Source organism: Sorex fumeus, unplaced genomic scaffold, assembly GCF_029834395.1.
Source record: "Sorex fumeus unplaced genomic scaffold, SorFum_2.1 ptg000021l, whole genome shotgun sequence".
Classification (NCBI taxonomy): Eukaryota; Metazoa; Chordata; class Mammalia; order Eulipotyphla; family Soricidae; genus Sorex; species Sorex fumeus.
In genome coordinates, this window is record NW_026606078.1 from 3,039,031 (window position 1) to 3,061,540 (window position 22,510).

Consider the following 22,510-nt stretch of genomic DNA (forward strand, 5'->3'; position numbering starts at 1 on the left):
ATTCCATAGCATTTAATAGGTACTACATTTTAAGAAGTCCATCTATAGTCATTAGAAAATTTAAGACTTACAAATGAGAAAGAAAAACACGAAAATTGCTTTATTGTGGGGGAGGGGGCCACACTTGATGGTGCTTAGGTTTTGCTAACTTCTGGTTGTGTGCTCAGGAATAATCTCTGGTTGGGATTGAATTGGGGTTGGCAACATGCAAGGCAAGTGTCTTGTCCCAGTATCATCTCTCAGATGCAAATTGTTTTATTTTTGCCAAAAGTTATTTCAAAACATAGGTAGAAAATTTATATTTTACAAGAATAGAAGACCTATTGTTCACTACAAATGATATTTAATCCATGATAGGAAGGGAAGTATATAGCTTTCTGATATGAAATAAGCTTTTTAAAAATAACCATTTCTACTTGGTTTAAAAAATATTTTACACCTAAGTAAACCACAGAGTATTTGCAGTGTCTATTTCAATCACAAAGTTGGCAATGTGGTTTCAAAACTGATTCCATTTATACAAATCCCCAAATTTTTATATGTATACCATACCATTCAGTTAAAAATTTAACTCCAGCTGTGTAACCCTATTTAAAATGTTAGAATTCCTGGAGTGTACAGCAACAAACTCTGACATCTCATACTCTACCATTGATGTACCAAAAGTAGCACACTACATTTGATGAGGTATAATGTAGAAGGCAACCGATCTTGATTTAAAAAAAAAATTAGTACACAAAAGGCTCGACCTGTAGCAACATGTTGCTAATCTCTTACACAAGGGGTAATGCCTCTAGGGTGAGAAAATAATCTTCACACTTTCCTCTAAGGAAACTTTTGGGGATCATTTTTAGCAGAACATTCGTAACAAGCAATACAAAATAAATTATTTAGGATCCACCTTTGGTAAAGGCTTTGGGTAGTGTGGTAGGAAAATTCAAAATAATGGCGGTGGGGTTGGTGTTGGAATATTGAATGTATTATTGTGAACCTGTAAAAATTTTTTAAAAATTAATTTAATGGCAGGGCCAGAGAAAAAATATAGCAGTTAAAGCTCCTACATTGTACAAGACCAACCCAGATTTGATCCCTGACATCCCATAACACCTCTAGGAGTAAATCATGAGTGCAGAGCCAAGAGAAACCCCTGAGCATTACCAGGTGTGGCCCAAAGCTAAAATAAATAATTTAAAAAATGTTTAAAAACACATTAAGAAAGAACATAAAGACAGTGCACACCAGTTCTTACACGCAGCTGACCTTGGCTCGGACACCTGAGCAGTCACTGGGAATAGTCTTTGAATACCACTTGCCTAGCCCCAAAACCTCCAAAATAATTACTTTTAAAATGTAGTTATAGAAATTACCAAGGCAAGAAGCATACTTATATACACATTCTATAGGTTCTGAAAAACAATTCTAAAAAGTCAGTGTTACCAAATAAAGGTGTTGGGAGGACCCTCCCAGGATGGGAGAAGCATGCTGAAAGTAGACTATAGACCAAACATGATTGCCACTCAATGTTTCTTTTGCAAATTACAACACCCAAAAGGAGAGAGAGAACAGAGGGGAATGCCCTGCCACAGAGTTAGGGTGGAATGGGGGGGATGGGGGGTGGGAGGGATACCGGAATCAGTGGTGGTGGAAAATGGGCACTGGTGGAGGGATGGTATTTGATCATTGTATAATTGAAACCCAAGCACAAAAATGTGTAAGTCTGCAACTGTATCTCATGATGTCTCACTATTAAAAAAATTTTTTAATGAAAAAAAAAAGCAGTGTTACATATCTGTAACCCAATATACCTATCCATAACATGATTATCCATCCCTAACAAAAAGCAGTATTGTGTATATGTATGTTGGGTTGAAACACAGCTAATCAATTTTTTTCTTCACCCACAAAAACAGCCATTGTGTATATTTTACCTAATTTAAAGTTAGGGTAGAGCTAAAGCAGATTCACACTGTACCTTGCATAAATGTTGTCTTTTAATTTTGATAAAAGAAATGTCTAGTAGGAACTAATGATTATCCTTCAGCATGCTCTTTCTTTTCTCTTGCATGCTTCGATTATCTTAAAACTTTGAAATTTAGTAACGCTGTTTAAAAAGGTGATATGATATCTATCTATAATTAAGCCATTGTACATTATCATGGTAAAAATGAGGTTTCCACATGAAATTTTGACATGGTTTCCACAGGACATCAAAGATTGCAACAAGATTGTAACAAAAATTGTAACAAGAGTTTGCCAAAGACAATGTTAAACAGCACTGAATGTGTAACAATATAAAAAAAATAGTGAAAAGTATATGGTCCTCTGTGCAAATAAAGACATGGTGCCAACAGGGGTAAGAACTGAAAACTGAAGACAATTACAACTAAATCTAATAGCTAAGTGAAACAACCCCTGAAAACTTGTCCTAAACTGGCCACATTTAAGTAACTTCATGCACTATTTTACAATTAATTTAACTTACACACTAAGTTTTCCAATTTCCCATGCCCGCACTAAAATACTCTAGCAATTGAATTACAAAATGAGTGCTATTTTTGAAACCCATTCTTGCAAGAATATCCACAAATTATGTCAGTATTAGAAATTCACCCACTTCTTGGGCTGGAGCGATAGCACAGAAGTAGGGCGTTTGCCTTGCACGCAGCCAACATGGCTGACCTGAGTTCGATTCCTCCACCCCTCTGGGAGAGCCCGGCAAGCTACGGAGAGTATCTTGCCCACACGGCAGAGCCTGGCAAGCCACCCGTGATGTATTCAATATGCCAAACACAGTAACAACAAAATATCCAATGGAGACGTTACTGGGCCCGTTCGAGCAAATCGACGAACAACGGGAGGGCCTTTACTTTACTTTACTTTTACTTTACCATACCATGGGGCTAGAGCGATAGCACAGAGGTAGGGCATTTGCCTTGTGCACAGCCAGCCTGGCTGAGCAGGGTTCGATTCCTCCACCCCTCTCAGAGAACCCGGCAAGCCACTGAGAGTATTCAATATTCAATATGCCAAACACAGTAACAAGAAGTCTCAAAATGAAGACATTACTTGGCCCGCCAGAGCAAATCTATGAACAAGGGGAGGACAGTGATACAGTGCTATACCATACCATAAATAGAAATAAACAGAAGTTTCAGCTCAGATGGTATATAGCACTGTAACACTGTCCTCCTGTTGTTTATCAGTTTGATCGAGTGGGCCCAGTAACGTCTCCATTGTGAGACTTATTGTTACTGTGTTTGGCATATCAAATACATCACAGGTAGTTTGCCAGGCTTTGCCATGCAGGCAAAATACTCTAGATAGCTTGCCAGGCTCTCCAAGAGGGTTCGAGTAATTAAACCCGTGTTGGCCTGGTGGGCCGTGTACAAGGCAAACACCCTACCTGCTGTGTTATCGCTCCAGATGGTATATAGATTTTTATAACCAGCTGGTACTGGTTGTCTGAGTATTGTTTATTTATACTGAGGTTCCAGTGACCTAAGTGAATCAAAAAAGTAAATATGCTGTACTCAATCAGCAATGTATGGAATGAAGAGGTTTGAAGGGAAAAGAAAAATAATAGCACCTATTCCACAACAAGGTAGAATGCCAAGAAAAACTACAGTGTTTGTGACTATTATATTCTTTGATAGTTTCCAAAGCTCTCTACAAACTTTTCAAGTTTTTAGTATAATTCACAGGAGAGTACATTACTTTTAATAATATTTGAACTGGTAATAATGAGCCTTCAACTGCTTGTCAAAGAAAATGGATTTTCCTGAGCACACTTCTTTAGAAATTAATCTAAGAAGTCCCTTGAGTTGTTCTTTGTGGAAAGCATGCTGAAGATAGAACTTTCTGTTCTCCAAAAATTCAACCAAGATACTATTATCAAACAATTCTTTTTCACTTACAAAATGAATCTGACCTACTTAATAGTACTGAGGCATAAAATAAATTTGTCAAATATTGAGAATTAGCAGGTACCTTTTAACAGAGAAAGCTTGGGAAACAGCTGATGGAAAATCATAAAGGTAAAGTGAATTAAATCGCAAAAAGTCAGCAGGTGAAATGTTTTTAATACATGTTTCCATCACCACTGAGGTCATCACTTCATATATGTTACTCATATTTCATTATATGTAATCTGCCCTCCATATAAAAATACACAATTTAGATTTATGTAATCTGTCCTCCATATAAAAAATATACAATTTAGACTTGCAATTTAAATTATCCATAAACTTGGTGCATTCTATCCATATATATAATCTCTCTCCTTCACCATAAGTAAGTTAAATTTGCTTATCAAATATTCTACATCATGGCTAGTATTTGAACTCTGACTAAACTGTTTCAAAGGCTCAACTGCATACTTATAATGTCTTCATCTCTATAACAAAAATGTGAGTAATCCGGAATATCACAATTGTAGCTGATTTTCTCTTAAATTCATCAGAAAAAAAAACTTTTTCCTTTCACACCTTTGTAGAATCTAACAGAGCCATTATTAAACAATAAATTTAATTTTTGACTACTAGAGAATTCAAACATTTTAGTTCCTTTCTCAGTTAAAGAAAGCTTCCGTGTTTCTCCTCCTACAAAGAATATTTATGTAACATGCTGTTGATTATTCAAGATTGCAAAGAGGGACTGAAGAAGTATGAGGCCCTAGCCAAAACGGCATTAAGAACAGAGAAAACTAGCTTTCCCTTTCTTAGTGTCCAATAAAGTATTCAAAAAAATCAAAAATCTCTCTGGGAAGCATAAAAAGTACTAGTGCATAAGTTATAGGCCCCGAGGGATTTATTCCAGATTTTATCTTATAGATGAGATTAGACAGAAAGACAGTTCTGAAGTCTGACATCTGACCCCAATTTCCACTTTGCCATCTGAGATCTTGCTAATCCATGCTGATATCAGGTAAATCAGAGAGGAGCAAAAAGGCTGAAATTGAGGCGGTCCTTGGTGCTGGCAGACATCATAACACATGAAGTTAAACATCAACGAACTGTTTAGTATCCATGTATTTTAGAATTTCCAGTTATCTTCCTGGTACTGATTTCTAGTTAAATTTTATTACTGTCTGACAGCATCTGTCATATAATTTAAATTCCTTTTCATTTGTTAAGACATATTTTGTGGAGTCTATTCTGGAGAGAGGAACATGAATTATTTTACTATTAGATTAATCCACAAATGTTGATCTATCCCACTGATTAACAGTGTTGCTGAATAATAGGTCATTATTCACTATGTGCTTGCTGGATTAATTTTTTCATTTTTGATCTATTTCTCATATCATTTATCAGTTTGACTTTCACACATTTTAATGTCCTGTTATTAGAAGCATACACTCTAAGGATCCTGATATCTTGTTGGAGAATTGATTCTTTTAATATAATGTATCACTTCTTTACCAATAACATCCTTTGATCGAAAATCTATTCTTCCTGAAATTACATAACTCATTGTTTTTCTTTATTTTAGTGCAGTATCTTTCTCCATACACTTACTATTTAAGATACATCTGCATTTCTTAACAAGTAGGTTTCTTGAAGAAAACTAAAGCTGAGTTTTGTATTTTGGTGCTTTCTGACAATCTCTACCTAATAATTGGTTTATTTAAAACCATTACTATATTCAATAAAATTTTTAAAAAATACAAAAAAATACCGTGTACAATAAGTATTTATGTTATTGGACTAATAGCTACAAGACTTGTTGCTTTTTTAATTTACTGCCTTTCGTCTTTTTTCCTATTATTGTTGTCCACTCTTAACTATTGTCACAATGGTGACGTTACTGGGCCCACTCAAGCAAATAGATGAACAATGGGAGGATAGTGACAGTTGTTCACTCTATTTTTTGTCTTTGAGGCTTTTAAGTTTATATTTTTCCTCTGCTCTGTTCATTTATGTTATGCTTTACAAAAACCTTTTTAGTGGTTGTTGTTACAGTTTGAAATATACATTTACTATTAATCCAAGTTCACTTCCAAATAGCAATATGCCACTTCATATATCTTTACATGGATGGAGGGTGAGGGAAAAATAGAGGGACAGATAGAAAGGCAGAAGGGAGGAAAGAAGGAATGAGGGGAAGAAGAGTAGAAAGAGATTATGCTCTAGTATCTCTCTTTTTTCTAGTAAGGGTATTAACCATCCAAAGCACCTCATTCCTTGACAAGGACCACATCTAAGCCTCATTATCTTCCCAAGGCCCCATTTCTCCAAATAACACATTTGGTGTTAGGAGTTCAAAATAATGGATTTTATCACATCAGCCCATAATAGTTTCTGAAAGGAGATCAGATATAATTCTTGTCTTTGATTCTCTAAAGGCAAAGTGACTGATGGTTTTTATCTTTCAAGGTTTTTTTCTTTATATTTGAATTTTAGCAGACTAAATATAAGATGAATGTTCTTGGATTTGGGGGCTTTTATCATACTTGAAGGTCTCAGAAATTCTTGAATCTATAGTTTAGAATCTGATATTAACTTGGGGCATATACTTGGTATTCCTTCAAAATCATACTGCTTCTGTTTCCACCCCTCTTCCTTATAGATTGTCCCACAGTTCTTGGATAGTCTGCTTATATCAGTCTTTCTTAGATCTTTGATATTTTAGGAGGAGTGATAGCACAGCGGTAGGGCGTTTGCCTTGCACGCAGCCAACATGGCCAACCCGAGTTCGATTCCTCCACCCCTCTTGGAGAGCCCGGCAAGCTACCGAGAGTATCTCGCCCGCACGGCAGAGCCTGGCAAGCTCCCCGAGACGTATTGGATATGCCAAACACAGCTCGAGCAAATCGATGACCAACGGGAGGGACTTTGTTAACATAATTTTCAGCTTAGATATTTTTCTTCAGCTATTTCCAGTCTAATTGATGAATTCATCAAAGTTATTCTCCATATCTGTTATAGTGTTTTTAGTGTCCATTTTTTAAGTTTTGGTTACTTGGGGATTTTTTCTTACAATTTCCTACTCTATGCTTACAACTGTCCCAACTGTCCTTGCATGCATTCTACTTTATTGATTAGAATCAGCTGCATATTAAAGAGTTATCCAGTTTGATATTTAAAATTCTCATCATATCTAAAAACAGTTTAGAACTCACAGATGATCCTTCCAGATGGAAATATAAAATGAGGTCCCCCGAACCGTGCCACCGGACTCCACACCAGGCTGTGGGGCGGGTGAGAGCCCTCCCCACCCCAAGGGACCCAGTCCCTACGGCTGAACTTCACTACCCAATCGCCACCTCACTTCAGGCTTTTTTCTGTATATTTTGACGCTTCCTACCCATTTTCCATAATTACTACACCACATCAAATGGAATTCAGACAGTAGGCAACAAATCATATAGATAAAAATATAAATATATACCTATCGGAGAGCCCGACAAGCTACCGAGATTATCCTGCCCACACGAGCAGAGCCTGGCAAGCTCCCCGTGGGGTATTTGATATGCCAAATGCAGTTAACGATAACAGGTTCATTTCCCTGACCCCGAAAGATCCTCCAATCATAGGGAAAAGACAAGTAAGAAGAGGCTGCTAAAATCTCAGGACTGGGAGGGATAGAGACGTTACTGGTGCCCACTCAAGTAACTCGACGATCAACGAGATGACAGTGATACAGTGATACAGTGATGTAAAAACAGTTATATTCTACAACCCTATGACTAGGACTTTTAGTCTTTTAATGAGTCTCTGTCTCTGAACTAAACCTTCATAAATATTTCTGAGTTTTCCTTTTCATGTTATCCTAGACATAAAGGCTAGAATGAACTAGTCAAATTTGGGTATCCCCTTCTCAGCAACAAAATGTTATTGTAAAATTGGATTTGGACATTCTCTTCCTCCTTGCCATATATTCTCTGAAAGAGTGCAGAAAGGAGGTAAAGTGATGTACGTGATAATCTTTCAGTAAAAATATTTCAAATCACAGTGCCTGAAAGGAGACAGAGAGAATAAGAAAAATATCTGCCGTACTGTAGGTTGTGGGAGGGGGCGGCAGTTTGGGGGGTGTCACAAGGGAAACTGGGGACTTTGGTAGTGGGAAATGTGAAGGCATGGGTGTTGGAACACTGTATGATTGAAACTCAATTATGAACAACTTTGTAACTATATCTCAAGGTGATTTTTGAAAAATGTTCCAGTAGTTCTTAAATATTTTTGCTTTAAAATAATTTTAGTTATTATTTCCAGTAATTGTTAAATAATTTTAGTTTTTTTGAGGCCCACACCCAGCTATGCTCAGGGATTACTGCTGGCTCTGTAAACAGGGATCACTCATGGACCAACTTGGAGTCATGTCTCTTCTGGTGTATAGGCATACCTGATGGTAGGTATTGAAACTTGTCAGGCTCATGTCTCCCTGCTGTACTATTTCTGCCCCACCCTCTACACTATCTTTGGCTAGGGAACTGTTAAATCAAGGAATAGAATGCTTTGGTATATTTTTAAATGATTACTCAACCCCTCTGCTTGGCTAAAGCATAAAAAAAAATCAGAAATCAGACCTGGGCCAACTGGGTCCTCCACGTGCAAGGCAAATACCTACCGCTGTGCTGCATTCAAATTATTTTTAAACTTTTTCATATCTCAAAATGAATACAAAATACACAGTTTTAATGTGCAAAGAGTTTTACCAATGAAGATTTACAATGGCAAGCAAATATATTTAACAACTTTATTATAAAAACAATGCAGATTAAAATATAAACTAGACACTAGGACATACAAGAATGACTATTAATTTTAAAAACTGATCACCAGAATGACTATTAATTTTAAAAAATGATCAAATTTCTTTGCATATGTCCCTTTGGTTAAATTCCTAGGATTGCCAAAAAGGAAGAAAAAACCCTAATAACAAAAGCAATACAGAAAATTTTAACCTAGAAAAAAATTCAGAACACTTGGAAATCCCAAAATTATGAAGTTATCCATAATTTTATACCCAAAGTAAGTGAACAGGAAATGGTCTAACACTAGATATAAATACAGAATTATTATTTTAACCAACTACCCCGCCCCACAGAATTTACCAGAGATAGATACAGACATACTTCATTGCTACTTATATACAAATGTTTATACACGTTTTAGTGATAATTTTCAAAAACTGATAATTTCTTCAGCAATACTACGCAGCAATAATATAACAAATTGCAGATATATGCAATAATATGCTTATATTTAGCAAAAGAAATCAGAGTCAAAAACTACATGTCACATAATTCCATTTATATTAATCTGCAGAAACCTGGGTATAGGAAGGTATGAAAATACCTTCATGAAAATAGATATTCTTTATTTTCAAACAATATTTTTTGTTTTTTTATATTTTTGTTTGTTTATTTATAAACAAAAAATATTTAAAAAATAAAAAACACATGGAAATAAGCAAATGAAAGAAAAGTAAGTGTTCTATGTCATAACTTTGATGATGTCCTATAATTTGATTGTGGATTTAATTACTTTTATCAAACTTGATACATTAACATATTATGCTGAATTTCAAGTATGTGAATTGTTTACCAATAACATATTTAAATTAAATTAATAAAAAAACCCACATAAACACTAAAGTCTCATCAGATCAGCATATGAAGGATTCTGCAAGTAAAAACTTACGACCACAAAATTCTACAGGCACCAAAATAAAACTGGACAAAGACACAAAAATTTCCTAAGTACTCTGCCTGAATTTAATTCCTGAGGTCCTGTGATAGAATACAGAAATTGATTTGAAAAGAAGAGCACTACTATGTGGTTTGGCGCATGCCTCAAACAACCGCAAGCAAACGTCCGAGCTCGCAAAGCAGTGCAGAGATGCGATCAAGGAAGACCTCAAAGAGAGAAGAGCAGAAGTACTGGTAGACATGGCAGAAGCCGGGAAAAGTATTCATAATGCCTGCCTGTCCTTCGCCAACTACAAGACCAAGATGACTGCCCTCCGACATCCTGATGGATCTATCACATCCTCCAGAACGGCAATGGAGAAGATTATCCATGAGTTCTACTCAAATCTCTTCAATAGCCATGTCCACATACCGACATACCAAATTCCACAGGATGGATATGTCGTTCCCCCTGTTCTCCCTCCCAAAATCCGACATGCCATTTTGTCAGTAAAGAAACGAACAGCACCCGGCCCAGACAAGGTCAGACCTGAACACCTGAAGAACCTGCCGTCAGTACTCATCAATACACTGGCTCGGCTCTTCACATGCTACCTATATGAATGCAAGGTTCCGTCCTAATGGAAAACCAGCAGGACTGTACTATTGTTCAAGAAGGGAGACATCCATGACATTGGCAACTATCGCCCGATCTGCCTATTGTCTGTCATCTACAAGTTGTTCACTCGAGTCATCCTCAATAGGATTGGCAGAACACTAGATGAAGGACAACCATGCGAGCAAGCCAGGTTCCGCAAAGGATTCAGCACCATCGACCATATCCACATGATAACCAAGCTCATTGAGGGTTCTTGGGAGTTCAGGATGCCGGTCTGTCTAACATTCATTGATTTAAAGAAGGCCTTTGATTCTGTTGAGACGGAAGTAGTCATTGAAGCCCTAGCCAATCAGGGTATTCAAGCTCAATACATCAAGATCCTCCGTGAGCTGTATTATGGATTCACTACCAAGATCTCACCATTCTACAAAGAAGTGATCGTTGATGTCAAGAGAGGGGTTCGGCAGGGTGATACCATTTCACTGAAATTCTTCAGTGCCACCCTCGAGAACATCATGCGATGACTGAAATGGGAAGGAATGGGAGTGAAGATAGATGGTTGGCAACTGCACCACCTCCGCTTTGCTGATGACATTGTTTTAATAACACCAAACATTAGTCAAGTGGCACAAATGCTTGCCGACTTCGACCGTGAGTGTGGAAAGGTCGGACTACAACTGAATCTTATGAAGACAATGTTTATGAGAAACAGCAGCCGTTCCTCATGCCCCATTTGCTCTCAACGGAACGACCATCTCCGAATGCAACAGCTTTGTGTACCTAGGTCGAGAAGTCAACATGACAAATGACCTGGCACCCAAGCTGCGCAGGAGGAAGAGAGTGGCTTGTTACACCTTCAAGAGTGTCAAAGAAATAGATAAGAGGACAAAGAACCTCCGGCTCCAGACACATCTCTTTGATTCCACTGTTCTTCCTGCATTAACATATGCCTCAGAGACCTGGGCCCTATGCAAACAGGATGAGAACGCTATTTGGGTCTCCCAAAGAGGAATTAAAAGAGCTATGCTTGGAGTATCACGTTTCACTCAAATGAGAGAAAGAATCCAGAGTTCTGACCTCCGTTGATGCTCAAGAATCAGGGACACTGTCTAATTTCAAGGTGTCAAAAATCAGATGGGCTGGTCACGTAATGAGATTTAGAGATGACTACTGGACTAGAGCCGTTACCGACTGGATTCCACAGAATGTCAAAAGACTGAGTGGCCGCCCACCTACCAGATGGTCAGACTTCTTCATCAAGATCATGAACGATCTGTTTGAGGCTCTTCGTGTTCCTAGAACGAACAGAAGCCATTGGGCTTCACTAGCACGTGACAGGGACAAATGGAGACGTTACTGGCACCTGCTCGAGCAAATCGACGATTAACAGGAAGTCAAGTGATCAAGTGATTATTCAGATAATCAGAAATAGAAAAACTTGATCATAGCTGTATCATGTTGGTACAATGTACATGTTATATTCCTTTGCTGATACAACTTTTTATTTTTCCTAAACTTAATGCCCGTCTTCTTTCTGCATCATTATAGGTACACATATATCTACCACCTTAGGATTCAGCTTTCTCCATCTGGATAAATCCAGTCCACCTGTCCTCTAGATTCTAAAATTCTGTTCTTTTTGTATCCTTCCCCTGCCTCTACCTATATAGAGCAGGATTCAATAACATTGCTCCACTGACTTTTGAATGGCAGTTCAGAAGGAAGTGCAGATGAATACACATAGTTGGCTAAGCACTGTGTGAACGAGAAGCTTCTCTGATTCTTCTCTAACAGTACCAGAGAGACCCCAGTGGAAAAGGTTGTAGCCAGTTGAACTCATATGTCACAGTTTATCAGGTAGTGTGTTGTGTCTTCTCACCGAGGCCTAATCTGCCATACCCTGCTAAGTACTGATGGACTCATCTCTGTTGTGAATGGAGAAAACATTTGCATTCTAAAATCATTCTTTCATAAATGAGTGTGAGAAGAAGGGAAGAGTCCAGTCCACTCTTACCTTCACTGCACTAAAACAGAACACGTGAAGCAGAGCCACAACTGCAGCACTCCGGGCCATGCTATAAACCGCCGATGTCATCCCTGAAACGGCTGGAACACAAACATGTTTCTAGGTTGGAAAATTCCACAATCAATAAATGTAAAAAAAAAAAAAAGTGAAGAGAAGTTTGTAGTTTTCCCATGCAAAATGCCTGCCCAAAGGCAAAACATAAATCTATGGGTCAATCAAAAAGCACTGGGATACCATGCACAGCGACTGGTCACTTAACAAAAAGACCTGAGAACACTTAAGAACCTTTAACAAATCTTAGAAGACTATACCAATGTGTCTGTGTGATGGTAGAAAGATGACCATTGTTTACAACAGAAACTTATTTTACAGGCAAGTAAGATTATGGACAGTGATTTCAATGAAAAGGGAAGAGAAATGATAGAGACAAAAAAGAGATAGATAAGGATGAGGGAGAGGAAAAAAGGAGAGAGAACAAGGAGGTTCTCTGTACACATGTGTATTGTGTGTATAATAAAGTGGCAATAATAATGATTAATCTTTACTCCCATTTCTTTATGTAAAGTAAAAAGGTAAAGACCCTCCCGTTGATCATCGATTTGCTCGAGCAGGCCCAGTAACGTCTCCATTGGAGACTTTGTTGTTACTGTGTTTGGCATATTGAATACGTCACGGGGAGCTTGCCAGGCTCTGCCGTGCAGGCAAGATACTCTCGGTAGCTTGCCAGGCTCTCCGAGAGGGGCAGAGGAATCAAACTCGGGTCGGCCATGTTGGCTGCGTGCAAGGCAAATGCCCTATCACTGTGCTATCGCTCCAGCCCGATTTTTTTATGTATTTAATTTAATCTTTATAGCAACACTGTGAGATCTGTATATTTATTTTCGTTTAGAGAAGAGTAAGTTAAGGGGTTTTCTAGAGTGACATAGGACAGTGGTAGAAGGTCTTAGGAATTCTGGTGATGAAAGTGCAATAGCTGTAATAAAAAGCATACGGAGGACCAGATAGTACAGAGTAATGTATACATTGCAAGGGGTGGGCCATGCTTCAATCCCCAGAATGCATATGTTGCCCAGGAGTGATCCCTGAGCACAGAGCCAAGAGTAACTCCTGAACACAGCTGGTTTTAACCCTCAAAATAAAAGAAATTAACAGTACTGTACCCAAAATATTTAGATTAAATTAAATGATTTGCATCAAATTTCTAAGCATTAGATAAGGTTTTATTCAACTGTGATCTGATTCAAAAGTGCTGTACAAAATGAGAGTCAGTTTAGAGATATAGTACAGATATTTTGTGTATAAAGGAACACATGCAGTACACATATTAAACATAGATTAAAATTCAGAGAACTCTTGTGATACTCTCTTCTTTGTTTGTTTGTGCCCTTTCTCTGCCAAGCTTGCTTGTGGCTTTTCTCTACCAACATTCACTTTGCCTGGTTGATTCTAGACAGAGTCACTATTAACTTGACTGACTCAATCTGAAGTTTGAATGTTTGGAACAAACATTTTATGATTATGTACCCTTTTCTGAACTTCATAAAAAGAGGAGAAAATAAATGACTTACCTGATCCTCCAAAAAACAGCATGTCAATTTGTTCCAAGAGATAAATGCAGAAAGTGTTGATCTGCGGGAAGAGTCCAAGAAGGGAAATTGCAGGAAAGCAATATAAAAACACTGAAAATTGAACAGACAAGATGGATGGTATATAAAAATTTAGTTACTGTTGATTAGGTTCCCGCAGCCATCCTGCCACCCTCCCTTCCAACTGGAAACCCAAAGGAAATAGTGGACTCCTCTCACCCACAGAGAAGAGAGGCTGGAGGATGAGTTTTAAATGTCACTATACACTCTGGACAATAATTGTGTTGCTGGGAGTAGGTTAAGGGATAAACATAATAAACCTTTTAGTACCTGTATTGCCAACGATAATGCCCAAAAGGAAAGAGAGAGAAAAAGAGTAAGAAAGACAGAGAGAAAGAAGAAAAGTGCTTGCCATAGATGTTGGCTGAGGGTGATGGTCGGGGTGAGTGGCAGGAAGGTAACTGGGGGCGTTGCTACTGGGAAATGTACACTGGTGTAAGGTGTTGAAAAATGGATGACTAAAACCCAGTTGTGAACAACTTTGTAACTGTGAATCTCATTGTGATTCAAGTGAAAAAAGAAAAAGAAAAAGAAATTGTAGAAGTTGCTGCTCTGAGAAAAGGAATGCAGGTAAGACCAGGACTGAGCAGTAAGAGTAGACCATCTCCTGGGTTCAAGACTTGGACTTTGGGAGAATAAAGGTGGGAGTAAGAGAGATGAGAGATGAGAAAGCTAACATGCAAAATCCAAGCACCGGAAATAGGCAGATTTCTTCTTCAATGAGGATGCAAAAGGAGACACCTCAATTTATTTTTTTTTGTCACCTCCAACAGTTGAGTTGCTGTGTACCGACTGCAGCATTCAAAGAACTGAAGAGGAGTGAGGGACTGTAGTGATTAACCAAGAATCTTCACACATGGTGATGCTTGATTCCACAGAACGACAGGGTGACTTATGAAAGAAGGTGGCCCTACCTGAGAAGATGGTGCTGTCTCCTCAAGCCAGAAAAAAACAATTGGATAGAGCAGTTCGATATGGATAAAAAAAAAATCCCCATGTTACAATTCAATGCATCACAGAGATCATTTGTGAGAAGAGATAATATTTAAGAGAGCATATATAGGAAGTTCCTTTCTCAATTTTATTCAATTTGAGTTTATATATAAATATATATTATATAGTGTTATATATAACTCTCTATATAAACTCAATATATATATATTCATATTATAACAGTCCGTCTTTCTATATCATTTTATTGGGTAAAATGCCAATGAATTTTAATGTTTGTAAACCTTAATAAAATGAAAAAAAGTTTGATTTAAAATTTAATATGCCTGGACAAGTCACTATGTACTAACACTATATATAAACCACACTGAAGTCAATAGGAATGATAAAAGAGATTCAGCAATTTTATGGTTTTTGTTTTGCTTTTTTGGGTCACATCCCATGATGCACAGGGGTTACTCCTGCCTCATGCACTCAGGAATTACTTCTGGAGGTGCTGGGGGACCATATGGGATGCTGAGGATCAAACCAGGATTGGGCACGTGCAAGGCAAATACCCTAACAGCTGTGCTATCGCTCCAACCCCTCAGCAATTTTAAAAACAAAAAATTAAAAATTCAAACTTTACATAAAAAATTGTAGGAATGAGCGTGTTTGTGTCAAATTCTCTATCTACTATGTATTAAAATTAAGTATGAAATGAAAGTATTAAGACTGTCAGCTGGTATGGCACTTGCCTTGTGGATAGCGAACCTGATTTGACCCGTGGCACCCAGTTTGCTTTCCTGAGCCTGTCAGAAGTGATCTCTAAGTTCAGAGTCAGGAGGAATCCCTGAGCACTGCTGGGCGTGGCCCCAAAAGAAAATAATTATAGATAAAACTTGAACCAATGAGGTAGAATTGGGTCACAATAAAGGATGGCATGAAGGAAATAAATTGGTAAGATATACCAGAAAGTCTTAACTGAATGTGTTTGGGTTTCTGTGTGCAGAATTATAACTTAATGTGACAACAGAGAAAGAACAGTGGTCCATGGGGAGGCCCAGAATCTAAAACTCCAGAGCTCAAGAGAAGAAGAAACGTCTAGTCTAAATAGGAAGTGAGCACAGTAAGGGTACATGAAGTGAAAGCACAATGAAGGTAGAGTTGGGGGACAAGGAGTGAGAGTTTAGGAGAGCTCAACTGCCAGGTGGCAGTTCATGTCAAAGAAAAAGCAACAAATGCTAATTGTTTTAGGAAGAGGTCTAGAAAATTACCCTTGAAGTTGCTGAAATATCCTGTTCCTTTTACTCCCAAGAATAGAAAATAAAGTGTCTGGTTAACCATGAACCCTATGAACAAAGTTTATTTATTTATTTATTTATTTTTTAACACATTACTAAGAGGGTCTATAATTTCCTCATGTTTTTTTTTCCCAAATTCCTCAGTTTCCTTAATGTGCAGAAACTACTGGCACAGCTTAATTTTCATTCAAGCCAAACTTTAAATAAAAAACATTTTATTAGTTTAAATATGGATAGGATTATTCATTACTATTTTTACAGGTTGGGGGATGAGCTTATGTAGACTTAAAATAGCATGAAAATATGAAAATGAACACAGTAGGGTTCATGTGAACATATCCATTGTTTGCCTCCAATGTGCCATATTTGTGCATTCACTAACTGTCCTCACACAAACTGCAGGGACGGGAAACTAGTCTATATAAAACATAGAAATGTAAGGTGCAAAGAAAGTGGGTACATGCCAATAACTGCTAACAAACCTCCACTTGTCTCCAAGGGTTATATTATTGATGATGGATTATTATAGGCAGGAGTGAGGGCTCCTGAAGACTAAAATAAAACATAAAGTTCTTAGATCTGACAAGGACAGCACAGGACATTTGTTTAGGAAAGTATTCAGTGCATGGAACTCTCAACACAGCTATCTCACCTGGCCATATCTCTTTTCATGTCAGAGAACTCCCGGTTTTATGAGCCCACAAATAAATGCTACTAGAGGAAAACTTTAACTCAGAGTTGGGTTTTTGTTGTTGTTGTTTTAGGGTTTTGTGGGCGGGGGGAGGGAGTGGGGATGGAGTTATGAGGGTTGAAAAAACTGGGGAAAACCCAGTGAACTGCAATTCACTCATACTATGCAAGCAGCAAGTTGGTTGAACAGCAACAGAAAAAAAAGAACAAAGTCCCTTCCTCATTTCAACCTGGCAGCACTGAGGGTAACTCCAGCACCTGCATATTTTTTTTCTCTAGGGTGAACATCTTTATTCCATGCCCTTTCTCCAGACAGTACAGTTTATGTTACTGTGTTCCAAAGGGAAATCTGGCTCTGTTACAACCCTTTTTGGTAGATGTTTACTAAGAAATGCAGACTTCTTGACTTTCTCGTCCAAAAGATATAAAGGCAGTTTCCCTCAGAGACTTTTGCTGAAGTTACTCAATATTCTAGTCATAAAAATTCCTACCCAGAGGTCACCAATATGTCTCATCACAAGAATAAGGATTGACTAAGGACTTTTACCATGAGCAAAATGTAAGAATGAAAGGTCAGTGACAAGCATATCTGTCTAGATTGAGAACGAGGCTCATTCATGGCTTATCAAAGTATCTATGTGAAACAGTTCTGGGACTACTCTCCGAGGGCAAAACCAATCACCCAGGCAGGTTCAAATGGCACTCTGCACAAAGCAGATATTATTGTACTGCAACTTCTGGATCATATATATCAAAATTCTTCATAACAATTCTATGACTGTGTGCTTTGGGATTCCAGTTCCTAGACAATCTTCTGAGTGTGTGCAAGTCAAGAGTGAAACATCAGTTCTTTATCCAGTAATCATATAGATATGTATGGTTTGGGATTCTGAAGACACAGGGAGGGATATTCTCCATCCTCTATAACCCCCACCATCCCCACATTAACTCACCTATTAAGAGGTCCCTAGCTGATTGGAGGGACCCTGGAGAGAAGAGCTTCAGGCCATAGATAACATAAGAGGATGGGTGCCTGGCTTTGGCCCCTATATCAAGAAGCAAAATAAGGCCACACAGCACACAAAAATAGATTGGTCTGCTATATGTTATGATTTGGTTGTGTCCCTAGAAAACAAACACAATTTCTGAGTGGTAATTTTTATTTTAATTAATTGACAAAAGTCTTATAGTAAACAATTTACAGTATATTATACAACTTATACCATAGAATACATTCTCCCCCTCCTCAACTGTAGTTGGTACACATAAAACAGCAGGAAAAAATATGGTGCTTATTCTGTCAAATCAGAGTAAGACTACCAAAGAGAATTTAGACTCAACAAGATTACCTGAAAGTTTAATTACCAAGAATGTACAGTGCACAATGATCAAATAACTTACAATAATGAATAAGGAAAGAATACTATAAAATTCATGAAGCACTTTGAATAAAAGGGTAAAGATTACAGCAAATTGAGTTTGGATGTGAATTTTTTTAATCACTGCCTTGAAGATGTTATATTTAGAAATGTAATTTAAATTGCTACTGCTTCTATATTAGAAATGGTTCTATTCTGAGATCATCTTTATTAGGAAGGAAAGCAAAGGATGCCCATAGGGACTGGTTATGTTTGGCCCTGAGTCCAGGTTCAGACTTCAAGGAATACTGGCGCTTTTCTGAATTTTCCTGTGCATCCAAATTCAGTCACAGATTAATGGATACAGGGATATCTTTTTATAAAAAGAAAACAAAAAACAATTATCAATTAAAGATTCATATCTTCATGTACTTCTTTCATATGAGTAGCAAAATCATTTTGTGAGTACAGATATCTGTTTAGTACACAAATTTCCAACCACATGAGACATTTCCTCAAACAGATACTGCTTAGGAAATATAATTAAATAATTGCCTCCCCCTTGACCTAATTCTTCCTTTTACTACAAAGCTAAAAATAAAAATGCATTTTTAAAAGGAATCAAAAGATTTTGACCTTGAAAAAATGTGAGCTATTATCTTGGATCTGCCAAGCTCAGGGATTACTCCTGGATCCGTGTTCTTGTGGGACCATATGTGATGCCAGAAATTGAACCAAGGTCAGCCACATGCAAGGCAAATTCCCTACCCACTGTACTATCATTCCAGTCTCCACCTTTCTTTTTTAAGGTGAAGTGGGGTTATCAGGAGTGCTCAGGGAATTGAGGAGTCAACTTTTACATAGCCCATCTGGTCAAGCAGTTCAATGCTATGCTGGATGATATGGAGTTGCTTAACCCTGCAATTGTCTTCTGACTCTAAGCCTTAAAATACACTAGTGGTCCATGACTGTTTTATTTGTGGGGTACCCTAGATGCTATTTTATAAAAGTTGGTCATGTGTGCAGCTAGGGGTTCCCCTCTGTTCCATGGCATACACAACATCACAGCCCAAAGCACAGAAGGGACAAGCAGGGGTTATCAAGACCTCCAGGAAGCCACCTGGGGGAACCAAGGGAGAATGCTCTTAAGGGAAAGGATCACTTTAACTGATTTTCTTTTCAAGTGGACCACTCAAATGAGTTAAGCTTCTGCTTAAGGGGCAGCAAAAGAAAAAGGGTTCTCAAAGAAGAAATTCAAATGGTCAAAAGGCACATAAAAATGCTCTACTTGACTAATCATTAGAAAGATGAAAATCAAAACAACAATGAGATGTCATTTCATACACAGAGACTGGCACATATCCCAAAGGACAAGAATAACCAGTGTTGGCACAGATGCAGGGAGAAAGGGACTCTCATTCCCTGGTGAGAATGTTGCCTGGTATAGCTTTTTTGGGAAAACAATACAGACGTTCCCCAAAAACTAGAAATTGAGCTCCCATTTGAAACAGCAATACCCCTTCTGGAAATATGCCTGGGTAGGCAAAAACACTCTGCAGAAAACCAATTTGCACTTGTATGTTCACTATTTACAATAGCCAGAATCTGGAAACTACCTAAGAGCCCAAGAACAGATGAATGGTTAAAGAAACTATGGTGCACCTACAGAATGGAATATTGTGCAATTGTTAGTAAAAAGTAAGTTATAAAATTTGCTTATAAGAGTGAAATGAGTCAGAAGGAGAGGAACAGATATAGAGTGACTGCACTCATTTGTGGGATATTTTAAAAAATAGTATGAGACTAATATCTAAAACCAGGTAAAACAGGGGTCAGGAGAACTAATCAATGGTTTGGAGCTTGCCACAAGTGTGTGGGGGTGAAAGGATAGTTAGGATAGAGAAGGGTCCAGTATGACCGTAATAGTTAGAAATTATTGCTCTGGACAAGAACTGCTGAAAATAGGTAAAAAGATATATGTGATAACCTTACAGTATCTGTATTGCAAGCCATAATGTCTAAAGGTAGAGAGAGAGAAGAAAAGTGCTTGCCACAGAGGCAGGAGGGGTAGGGTAGGGGTGAACACTGAAATCATTTGTGGTGGGAAATGATTGTGTACACTGGTGAAGGGATGGGTGTTGGAATGCTATATAACTCAAACCCAAACATAAACAACCTGGAAGTTGTGTATCTCGCTATGATTCAATTAAAAAAATTAAATAGGAAAAGGGTTGGATGATGATGAAGGAGTGTCTGAGAGAATCATAGAGGGCCCTGTGACTGGGTCTCAGAATCCATGAATTCCCCTACTATTAGTTAGCTGTTTGTGCCCACTGCAGATTTCCTGCAGACCTATGTCCTCTGCTGCCACAGGCAATCACCAGCTGCCCACACTGTGGACTTAACAATCTTTCCCATCAAACCACATTCAGAGATCCTTCACTGTTCCCAAATGATGCAGAACTGCAACTTTAACTAACACATATCCAATCTTTCAGCATCTCCAGTCCCTTTCCACCCACTATAAGCACATTCACAAGACCAGCTCTCATTATACGCTAAGAACTCTATTTTCTACTCTTCTTTACATCAAGTAACTGGATCCTCTAGGCCTAAAAGACAGGAAATAGTATGGGTGTGCAGGATTTGGATTCTAGTTGCCTTGGCTCTTACATTTTGGCTGCAAACAATCATGGAGAGGTGCACTGCATCATTTCAGGCCAAGAGCTTGAGCTGACATCATTAAATTTCATTCATAATTATCATTCTTTATACTCTCAAAGCTAATGTTTCCCATAGGAAGCAATTAATATGGAGGATGGGGCTAAGGGAAGCCCCAAATGAGTTTGGGGTAATGACTTTTCCTAAAAGGTCCCTGGAGGATAAAAATGACTCCTTAGCTTGTAACAGTGTTATACAAAAAGCTGTATGCTCTGCCCAGCCTCTCTGCTAACCTTCCTGGACCTCTCTATAATAAGGACTTTCTATTCTTAGATTTTTCTTCTTCTTTTTCTTCTTTCTTTGCTTTTTTTGGCCACATACACACATGGTTCTTCAAGGTTATTCCTCACTTGATGCTCAGAGGATACGTCCAGCAGTGTGATGCCAGGGATCAAACTCAAACCACCTACAGGGCAAAGCATGCACTCAAGCCCTTTTGAGTCACCTCCCCACATTCCTATTTTTAGGTTCTTATGATAATGTGAGTTAGTTTACTTAAAATAGCATTTCTTGGTGTGACCAACCGATGTGGTTTCTTTTTATTTTAAATATAGCAAATCACTTGTCTATTTAAAGGTTATTCCAAAAATTTCAAACTACATGTTTCAGTCCCCTTTGAATGTGAAGTAAAGGGAGACAAGATGGGGGTAAGCACTTAATGCACTACAGAAAGTGGAACCCTAATAAAATCCTTGATAGCAAGTATTCTATGACTCACTCTCGGTGTATGTGAAGGAAACCAATTTATTATAGCGAAAGTATTAAAGGAGATAAGTAGCTACCAAAGAACCAAATCATTCTTGAAAATCTAGGAAGATGCTACTTCAATGTAAACATGGTAAAAGACATAAGCAAATACTTACATTTCCAGAATATTATTTTATAGTTTAGTTCTATAAAATGATTTATTTTAGAGTCAAATTCCTAAATTTGTTAGTTAGCACTGAAAAATATGCAGATTCAATTGTTAATCCAAGGGACAACAAAATGGGTATCAAAGTGCTGGCCGAGATGCTGCCCACATCGCTGCCACCCACAATCCCCCAGTTCCTTAGCATTTCCCTCTATAGCAAGAAAAGGAAGAATCCCAGTTTGGCTGGTGATGATAGAAATTCAGTATGCATTAAAAGAAATTAAGATATTTGGAGATTGAAGAGATAGTACAGCAGAGAGGGCACTTGCTTTTCATGCAGACAACCTGGGTTCATCCCTCGCATCCCATATGATCCCTCAAGCACCGTCAGGAGTAATTCCTGAGTGCAGAGCCAGGACTAACCCTTGAGTATCGCTGGGTGTCTCCCATAAAACCAAAACGTTAAGAAAATTTAGAAAAAAATAACTGAAAAATTGTATGCCATTCTTCTGATAAACAATTTTCTAACAAATATGCTTCAAACCAAGTAGTTAAGGTTTGAAGCAACAGGGTTCAGTTATGTTGTGGATATAACAACATGACACTGTGAAATGGCCTTTTATTTCTGCACATTTTCTCCCCAAACACATCCACTAGAATAATCATGGGGTAAAAACTAAGGAAGTTTAATTAAAACACAGACTTCAATTAATAAAAATGTATCAGTGTTGG

At 37.9% G+C, this 22,510-nt stretch overlaps 1 protein-coding gene across 2 annotated transcripts in view; it reads right to left on the minus strand.

Annotated features, from left to right (window-relative positions):
* PCNX2 (pecanex 2) overlaps window positions 1-22,510 on the minus strand; it is a 409,093-nt gene that overhangs the window by 208,078 nt on the left and 178,505 nt on the right. For both annotated transcript variants that reach the window (XM_056113571.1, XM_056113570.1), the window contains 3 exons: window positions 17,800-17,971; window positions 13,845-13,955; window positions 12,265-12,356 (listed from right to left, as the gene is read on the minus strand). In XM_056113571.1, the coding sequence (XP_055969546.1) occupies window positions 12,265-12,356; window positions 13,845-13,955; window positions 17,800-17,971 (375 nt within the window). The remainder of the gene's footprint in view (window positions 1-12,264; window positions 12,357-13,844; window positions 13,956-17,799; window positions 17,972-22,510) is intronic.